This window comes from Ostrea edulis, chromosome 4, assembly GCF_947568905.1.
Source record: "Ostrea edulis chromosome 4, xbOstEdul1.1, whole genome shotgun sequence".
Lineage (NCBI taxonomy): Eukaryota > Metazoa > Mollusca > Bivalvia > Ostreida > Ostreidae > Ostrea > Ostrea edulis.
In genome coordinates, this window is record NC_079167.1 from 21,161,430 (window position 1) to 21,171,827 (window position 10,398).

General features: G+C 34.7%; 1 protein-coding gene across 1 annotated transcript in view; it reads right to left on the reverse strand.

The window, feature by feature from the left end:
* Positions 1–10,398, reverse strand: part of LOC125668902 (fibrillin-1-like) — a 68,185-nt gene that overhangs the window by 27,346 nt on the left and 30,441 nt on the right. The window contains exons 13-18 of the mRNA XM_056162180.1: positions 9,611–9,759; positions 8,508–8,762; positions 7,953–8,171; positions 5,778–5,930; positions 2,763–2,861; positions 220–314 (exon numbers count right to left, since the gene is read on the reverse strand). Coding sequence (XP_056018155.1) covers positions 220–314; positions 2,763–2,861; positions 5,778–5,930; positions 7,953–8,171; positions 8,508–8,762; positions 9,611–9,759 — 970 coding nt within the window. The remainder of the gene's footprint in view (positions 1–219; positions 315–2,762; positions 2,862–5,777; positions 5,931–7,952; positions 8,172–8,507; positions 8,763–9,610; positions 9,760–10,398) is intronic.

The window sequence follows — 10,398 nt, forward strand, 5'->3', positions numbered from 1 at the left end:
GTCAGTTTATTGTGGGGTTCAGAACTAATCAGGAGTTATTTCCCTTTACAAGCAATAAACATTTATTCCACAATGCTAAAGAGAGAGGAAGATTACGAGAGCTAAAAAGCACTAATAGTCTTTTAAATTATCTAAATGTTATGCTATTCTCTTCTAACATATCTGCTGATAAGAAAGCAGTTTTGTGTAGCAAACTCTATTACTATTGTTCAAACTTACCTCAACAAAGATGCTGACTAAGCTGCTCTTGATACACGTAGAAACATCAGGCTCCTCCCACTGTCCGTCAGCCCCACACTGCCGTTCTATCATACCTACACACATGTTATACACTGTATTAAGATTTTATATGTTTATTTATAGTTCAGATATTTCTTTATTTTGCCTTCAATCACATGATGCGTGAAACATGTGATCAGACAGGTATACTGTAACATAAATGGAAAGGTAAACTACTGTTAACAAAATGATTGCACATGTAAATATATCAACATACAATCTTAGACTAACAGATCTCACAATGTAGCAGTACATTTTGACAGAAATTCTCCGATATTATCGAAATACATCAAATAAATCCAGTTTGAAAACTGACTCATGTTCTACCAGAAATCTTTAAGGTAACCCATGATACAATGAGAGACTAGTACAAATCTAGAAAATCCTAATCATAGCATTAATCAGTCCTCTGGTGCCCTAGCTGAAATTCAGCCTTAAGTTCAAACAAATGAGCTTAAAACCACAAGCTGTCATGAAGGAATTAAGTTGCAGTGCTTGTAAGAAATGTTCAGTGTGATTCATTGCTGAAATGGTTGCATATTTTTATTTTTGATAATAATTGTAAATAAATGATGCTCATATACCTCCCTGTGGTTTGTAAAAACCCTTCTCTAATGCGAGATGAAAATTCTATAAAATGGACTGCTTTATCATATTAAAGGGCAGAGAACTCTGTAGTTAACGATCAAACTTACTGGAAAGTACCAGGAAAGAAGTATTTTTACTTTATGTATAAAATGGCCGTGTTAATTTTTAGTTTATATAAAAGGTAGAGCACCTGACTCATCCCGGTCTGGTCCATTGTATTTTCTCCCCTCCTGTTACAATATATTTGTATCAACACAATTCCTGAATCCAACAAACTACACTGTATATATCTATGAACTGACCTATATGTCTATGAACTGACCTATTTATCTACGTACTGACCTATTTATCTATGTATTGACTATATATATATTATATATATGTGCTGACTATATATCTATGAACTGAGTATATATCTATGAACTGACTACATATCAATGTACGACTATATATCTATATACTGACCTATATATCTATGTACTGACCTATATTTCTATATACTGACCTATATTTCTATATACTGACCTATATATCTATGTATTGACCTATATATCTATGTACTGACCTATATATTCATGTACTGACCTATATATCTATGTATTGACCTATATATTCATATACTGCCCTATATATCTATATACTGACCTATATATCTATGTAGTATTGTACTAACCTATATATCAATGTACTGACCTATATATCTATATACTGACCTATATATCTATATACTGACCTATATATCTATGTACTGACCTATATATCTATATACTGACCTAAATATATATGTACTGACCTATATATCTATATACTGACCTATATATCTATGCATTGACCTATATATCTATATACTGACTATATATCTATATACTGACCTATACATCTATGTAGTATTGTACTGACTTATATATTTATGTACTGACCTATATATCTATATACTGACCTATATATCTATGTACTGACCTATATTTCTATATACTGACCATGTATCTATGTACTGACCTATATGTCTATATACTGACTATGTATCTATGTACTGACCTATATATGTCTATATACTGACCTATATATCTATGTATTGACTTATATATCTATATAATGACTATGCAACTATATACTGACCTATATATCTATATACCAACTATATATATATATACTGACCTATATATCTATGTACTGACCTATATATCTATATACCGCCGTGGTGGCCGAGAGGTTAGAGCATTCGCCCCGCATGCGGAACGCTGGTGTTTGAATCCCGGCCGCGACACACCTAAGTCGTTAAAACAGGTAGTGACAGTTCCATCACCACACGCTCGGCATCAGGTGTGAATGTCACAGGTCCTCTGAGATTACCTTAAAAACGGATGACCTGTGTCACAGTAGGTGTGGCACGCTAAAGAAGCCTCACTGTTCAATGGCCATAAGCACCGAGCATAGGCCTAAATTTGAAGCCCTTCACTGGTCTTGGTGACATCTCCATATGAGTGAAAAATTCTCGAGCAAGACATTAAGCAAGATACAATCAATCAATCAATATATATCTATAGACTGACCAATATATCTATGTACTGACCTATATGTCTATATACTGACCTATATATCTATGTATTGACCTATATATCTATATACTGACTATGCATCTATATACTGACCTATATATCTATGTACTGACCTATATATCTATGTACTGCCTATATACATGTATCTATGTACTGCCTATATATCTATGTATTGTCCTATATATCTATATACTGACTATGTATCTATGTACTGACCTATATATCTATGTATTGACCTATATATCTATGTAGTGACCTATATATCTGTATACTGACCTATATATCTATATACTGACCAATGTATCTATGAACTGACCTATATATCTATGTACTGACCTATATATCCTGTGGGGCAAGGTTGATAGGCAGACAGTGTGGCATAAACTGGTTCCCACACAATCCCGTCTCTCTCTTCACGAGGGCACAGCGAGTTCACTAAATTGTTTAAAGTTCTGTATAAATCAAGCATTTTCAACAAAACGTAGTCTAATGAAATTAATGATTACACAGCTCACCTAAAGTAACATCCTCTAAAAGTACTTTGTATTTAAATGATTTTTTTTATTATATAAATACCATTTTCCTTTGGTTAAATGCTATACATATACAGCAAGATGCTCTGAGAAACCTTCAAGGACAATATCATACCTAAAACATTTTTATGAAATGCAGAAATTTATTTATTACATAAATGGTGACAATGAAAAATTTGATGGCCATTGGAATGGTTGGAACCAAATCTTGTAACTCACTCTCTCTCTCTCTCTCTCTCTCTCTCTCTCTCTCTCTCTCTCTCTCTCTCTCTCATAAATAAGTACTTCTGTACATTATGTTTTCAATCTCAGTATTGTGAATTAAACGGAATGTGTATAAGATAAAAAAAAATTAAAAAATAAATAAATCTTAATCTTTTTTTATATTAATGTATCTATTTTGAGAAATAGCAACTGGTATATTTGTAAGTTTTGTGTTTATATCTACAAATTAAAAATTAAAATTGCTAGTCATAAAAGGGGCTTTATTCTATGAATTTCACTCATACAGTGAAGTTGTACAAACAAGAAATGTTTTAGAATATATTTATAATGACTGTGAAAAATTGGGGGATACCCGTGCACCAAGTCTGATGTCTATCAAGCACAGGGTTCACAAGATATTGAGTGAACAATATTATCTTTTCAATGGATAGTTTGACAAATGCCCTTTAACCTCAATATCAGTGAACAATAGTTTCTTTTCAATGGAGTAGTTTGAAACATGATTAACACAATCATTTACTCCTTAGGGGGTTTGATGTGATCAAGTTTGACATCTAGCATCAAAGGGTTCTCAAAATATTGAGAGGACAATATTTTCTTATGTGCAGAAGTTTGACCTCTGACCTTTGGATCTCAAAGTTACTGGGCAGAAAACACTTGGTTGACTGAGCCATCAACTGACAAGTGCAAACCAATATGCCCCCCCCCCCCCTTTCAAAAAGCGAACATAAAAATTTGATCATCATTAGGTTAATGATTATGTTACTATGAGCAATTTTAACAAGGTTTTCACTCCTTTCATCCAGCCATGCAAAACTCATCATAGAATTATACAGTCACACTTGGGTGATTAATAATGTCAGGTATCTGTATGCCTTATTGAGGAAGATCAGATAGCAAAACTAACAGGTCTAGTAATTTCAATTTAATTCTATTGTAAATTCATTTTGATGAAAAAAACATTTTTATGAATCCACTAGACATCAAGATTTGCAACAAATTTATCCCATTATAAGAACATTGAGATTTACATTACGTCACACTAAATGAATCTTCATAAGAAACATTAACCAATTTTAAGTTCTTTAGCTGTTTCAAATAGATCATCTCCATAGTAGGTTAATAGAATTCTTGTGATGTTATGTTAATAAATCCCCATATGTTTCGTTTTTCCATATTTGACTTCAATCTAGGAATCATGGATAATATAGATTACAGGCACCATCCCAAACAAATCTTACAGAACAACTTATCTGAGCTGAGCCAGCATTTTCAGTAACCAGTTTGCTTAAAATTGTAAACACTGCATCTGAGCTTTATTTTCTATGCACATCTTACCCGAGTTGTACACATTGAGCTGTACTAATTTACCTGAGCTCTACACATTGAGCTGTACTAATTTACCTGACCTGTACACATTAAGCTGCTGCATTAATTTACCTGAGCGGTATATCTATACATTGAGGAGTACTAATTTACCTGAGCTGTACACATTGAGGTGGACTAATTTACTTGAGCTGTACAAATTAAGCTGTACTATTTTACCCGGGCTGTACACATTAAGCTGCACTAATTTACCTGTGCTGTACACATTGAGGTGTACCAATTTACCTGAGCATACACTTTGATCTGTACTAATTTACCTGTGCTGTACACATTGAATCTGATTCATTTACCTGAGCTGTACACATTGAGTTGTACTAATTTATCTGAACTGTATACATTGAGCTGTACTAATTTACCTGAGCTGTACACATTAAGCTGGACTTACCTGAGCTGTACACATTGACCTGTACTAATTTACCTAAGTTGTACACATTGAGTTGTACTAATTTGCCTGAACTGTATACATTGAGCTGTATTAATTTATCTGAACTGTATACATTGAGATGTACTAATTTACCTGAGCTGTACACATTAAGCTGGACTTACCTGAGCTGTACACATTAAGCTGGACTTACCTGAGCTGCACACATTAAGCTGTACTAATTTACCTGAGCTGTACACATTAAGCTGTACTAATTTACCTGAGCTGTACACATTAAGCTGTACTAATTTACCTGAGCTGTACACATTAAGCTGGACTTACCTGAGTTGTACACATTAAGCTGTACTAATTTATCTGAGCTGTACACATTAAGCTGTACTAATTTATCTGAGCTGTACACATTAAGCTGTACTAATTTATCTGAACTGTATACATTGAGCTGTACTAATTTACCTGAGCTGTACACATTAAGCTGGACTTACCTGAGCTGCACACATTAAGCTGGATTTACCTGAGCTGTACACATTAAGCTGTACTAATTTATCTGAGCTGTACACATTAAGCTGTACTAATTTATCTGAACTGTATACATTGAGCTGTACTAATTTACCTGAGCTGTACACATTAAGCTGGACTTACCTGAGCTGCACACATTAAGCTGTACTAATTTATCTGAGCTGTACACATTAAGCTGTACTAATTTACCTGAGCTGTACACATTAAGCTGGACTTACCTGAGCTGTACACATTAAGCTGTACTAATTTACCTGAGCTGCACACATTAAGCTGGACTTATCTGAGCTGTACACATTAAGCTGGACTTACCTGAGCTGTACACATTAAGCTGAACAGTCTGGGAGCAGGTCCTATCCTCTGACTTAGTGTACCTCACTCCACAGCTGTAGGTCTCTGACTGCTGGGCATACGGGATGTTGATAGTTTCAGAATATGGGGAGTCTGCTGATATTTGGTACTCATCTGACAAAAAGACAGAATACAGCAACGGTCAAATTACAACAACACAGTCATATTATAGCAACCATCAAATTACACCAACAGTCAAATTACAGCAACACAGTCATATTACAGCAACCATCAAATTACACCAAAAGTCAAATTACAGCAACAGTCATATTACAGCAACCATCAATCAAATTACACCAACAGTCAAATTACAGCAACACAGTCATATTACAGCAACTATCAAATTACACCAACAGTCAAAATACAGCAACAGTCAAATTCCACATTACAGCAATAGTCAGATTACAACAATTGTCAAAATACAGCAACTTTCAAATTACAGCAACAGCAAAATTGCAGCAACAGTCAGACTACAGAACTAGTCAAATCACAGTAATCATCAAATTACGGTAATGGTCAAATTACAATAACAATCAAATTACAGCAATCATCAAATTACGGTAATGATCAAATTACAATAACAATCAAATTACAGCAATCATCAAATTACGGTAATGATCAAATTACAATAACAATCAAATTACAGCAATCATCAAATTACAACATCAAATTACACCAACAGTTAAATTACAGCAACAGTTAAATTACAGCAACAGCCAAATTACAGCAACAGTCAAATTACAGCAACAGTCAAATTACAACAACCATCAAATCACATAAACAGTCCAATTACAGCAACAGCCATATTACAGCAACAGTAAAATTACAGCAATAGTCAAATTACAACAACCATCAAATTACAACATTAAATTACAGCAATAGCCAAATTACAGCAACAGCCGAATTACAGCAACAGTCAAATTACAGCAACCATCAAATCACAGAAACAGTCCAATTATAGCAACAGTCCAATTATAGCAACAGTAAAATTACAGTAACAATCAAATTACAGCAACAGCCAAATTACAGCAACAGTCAAATTACAGCAATAGTCAAATTACAGCAATAGTCAAATTACAGCAGTTTGATTACAGCAAGTCAAATTACAGCAATAGTCAGATTCCCTAATGAATCATCATAATTCACATAAAAAACAAAAGTATTTTCTATAAAGAGAGTCATAAACTCATAAGCAGTTTATAAAAGACTGGGTTAGAAATTACAGCCTGGGTGGGTGACTGCCTGAGAATTTCTCAAGTGGGTGGAGACGAAATTCCATATGATAGCCCAGCGGTCAGGCTTATTTTATCAGCTAGTGTACAATAACAACAGTCATAAATAAGCTTTATGAGTAGATTCATTTGTGTAAAATAATAGATATCACAAAGCTGAAAATCAGGACTGACAGAGTTTGAACAATTAGGCTGGCAACTTTTGAGTGTAGCCAGCCCTGTGACTGGCTCAAAATTTCATAATTGATGACCCTGTAACAGCGAGTAAACTGTTTCAGCATCCTATACATCATATAAAATGAGTAGAAATTACTTTCACTTCCTATAACTAAATTTAGTAAATTGCATTTGTAGTAATTTGATGAAAAATTCCAACTCTAGTTTTATATGAAGTGAAGCATTATTGCCATAGCAACAAGATGGAAACAAAGAATGAGAGTGTATTGTGACATCATTCCTAAGATGTCATATTGTGGAACTTCAGGTTACTAGTTTATCCGATGTAAAAAATGCTGATAAAGTCAAATAAATCAATGATATTGCTTTTTACAAGTGTTTTAATTACATGTGTATATGATTAGATTACATCAGTTACCCGAGGGAGATTACTTCATTACATGCACATGTATAGATGGTATTTACTGTAGTTTCACAGCTGTTTTGATAACTAGAATGTTTTTATTCAAAACTATTAAATTGTGTTGATAGAAATCCATTTTGAACAGCCAAGTATTTTTTCGTGGCAAGAGTACTAAATCAAATTAAATGTCATAAAATCTTAGATTGCATCTCTCGGAGATATTTCAGATCTCAATTAATTTTTTGAAGTTTACAAAGTAATTATACAAAACTGTTATATCAGTCTCCAGAATTAAACTATAAGGACACTCGTGAGAACCCTTACTGTGTGTGGAGGAAGAAAGAGTCTCCCCATTGTGGCACCACACTAGGGTCAGGACATCATTGGCTGGAGGGGTGGGAGTTATTCTACACGTAATCTGGGCGCTGCTCCCTCTCAGCACCGCAGACTGAGGTGCCGACATCTCCACTGTGTAGATCTGCAAGGTGGTGTCATTACTCAGCGACTCTTGACCAACTATGGCCACACATTCAACCCTGCCCTCTGAAAAAACACACACACAAAAATGGCTTTAGACAATATCGGCCACATCAGGTAAAACGCCTACTAAATGACATGGAACTCTATTAAGTCTTCTCATACTACATTCATCAAACATTAAAAATTTCTATTTGTCAGAATCAAAGGCAGGTTATAACAAGAACAAACAATATAAAATTATAAAAAAAACTCAGAAGAGTAGAACATTAAATGCCCATGTAAACACATAACACCTATTTCTCAGATATTTATGGACTCCTTCATAACTCTCTCATATAAATCTGTCAGTTAAACACTTCAATGGTTGTAATTCACCGTGGTCCACCTTTGTTTTTATACCTGTGTCCACCTTTTTTATTCCATCAATTACGAGATTACTGGTGTACAGGGAGGGGTCGTAGCTGTCACGATTGATTTCTGTTGTCTGAATTCTGGAATTGGCCAATGGCTTCACGAGTCTTCCATTTATTCTCCAGCGGACATCGAGAGCTCCGTCCATTGATACGGCTGACACTAGACAGGATACAGTCACATGGTTTCCCAGAATCATGTAGCTGTCTGGTTTGTACATCTTTATTCCTTTTATGTATCCCACTACACAAACATAGAACATCTCACTCATTCCTTATACTCTAAATAAGTCTCACAGAATTTTTTTAGCAATGAAAGTTCACTGTTTTATAAAAGAAAATTCTGAAATTTGGAACATCAATAAATGTAAAGGCATTTTTAAGGAGTTATTGAAATACTTTTGTCAGGCATTTGGACTGACAGTAATGTACTCCAGACTTAACACAATTTTATCAGCCTCTAAAAATATACAATAAAAAAACTCTCAAAATGAATTTATCTCGTATATGTGAGATACATTACCCATTGAATAAACTTTACCTTTACCCAACACCCACTGAAAAATGTTCTGGTTGTTGTGTGTAAGTGAAAAAACGATTTAATCTTGCTGAATAATTAAGTTACATCAATGATGTAGACCGTGAGAAGTAGAAATTCAAAAGTAAGTATCAAACATCCTTAATAGCTTTCTTCTAAATATATTTATCCCACTTATTTCTCAACTTGTTAAATAAAGCATATATAAAATCACATTAAACCTTTTTCTTCTGTTTTACGGAAGTGTCAACCTTAATTAAGGGTAATTTGGGCTGGAATCAAATTTTAAAAAAAAATTCTGACCAACTGCTGAATTTAAGACTTTTATTTCTAGAGATTAGGGTAATTTGGGCTGGAATCAAATTAAAAAAATTCTGACCAACTGCTTGAATTTAGGACTTTTATTTCTAAGGAACCAAACAGTGTTATAGCCTTTCAGCCAGACAGAATTATGGGCCCTAAAGCCAGACAGAGTCATGGGTCTTGAAGCCAGACAGAGTTATGGGCCCTGTCTGAGCATGATTCTGCTATTCATATGACTTTGGAAAACATACCTCCGTCCTTGCTGACAAAGAAGGTGGGGTCCATTACTAGGCCCCCTATGTTTCCCCTTTGTACCGCCTTCTCTAGGACCTCTTTGGCAGGTAACGATTTGGTCTGGATACCCTGAACAACCAGCAGGTCTACTATCACGCTTCCTTTCCTACGTACAGAAAAATTAACATGTAGTCTCTCGAACCTAAGTAAATAAATAAATGTTTATTCGGTATATACATACATACAAACATACATACATGTTTGCGCTAGAAGGTCATTTATGTGGGAGAAAACCGGAGTACCCAGAGGAAACCCAGGTGTCCGAGCGGGCGACTGCCATACCCTCTCACATACAACCACTGTCAATCACGGGGATCGAACTCGGGTCGCAGTGGTGAGAAGCGAGAGCGCTACCGGGACACCCTTGCACTACCGGACAACTATTACCATTTAAAAGGTTGAACATACTTCAGGTAAATCTATATATCCATTCAACATCACAGTGCAGTCATACTCTATAAGTGTATACATTCAAGGAGGTTAGAATGATGAACATGTTATCCAAGGTTCTGTGTTACCCAGATTCCGATTGGCCAATTTTCCAAACCATGGTGCTATTGTAATAAAGACTTTATATGCCATTATGACTCTACGCTGTGTTCCTCTTTAACTTTTTACTCATGTTGGCAAATTTTCTGAAACTTAAAATTTGTGTGTGTGTGTGTATACATGATATCAACAATAGGTATAACAAAACACGTCACTATGGCAACCTTTACAGAGAATCTAATGAAGTCACATGTCA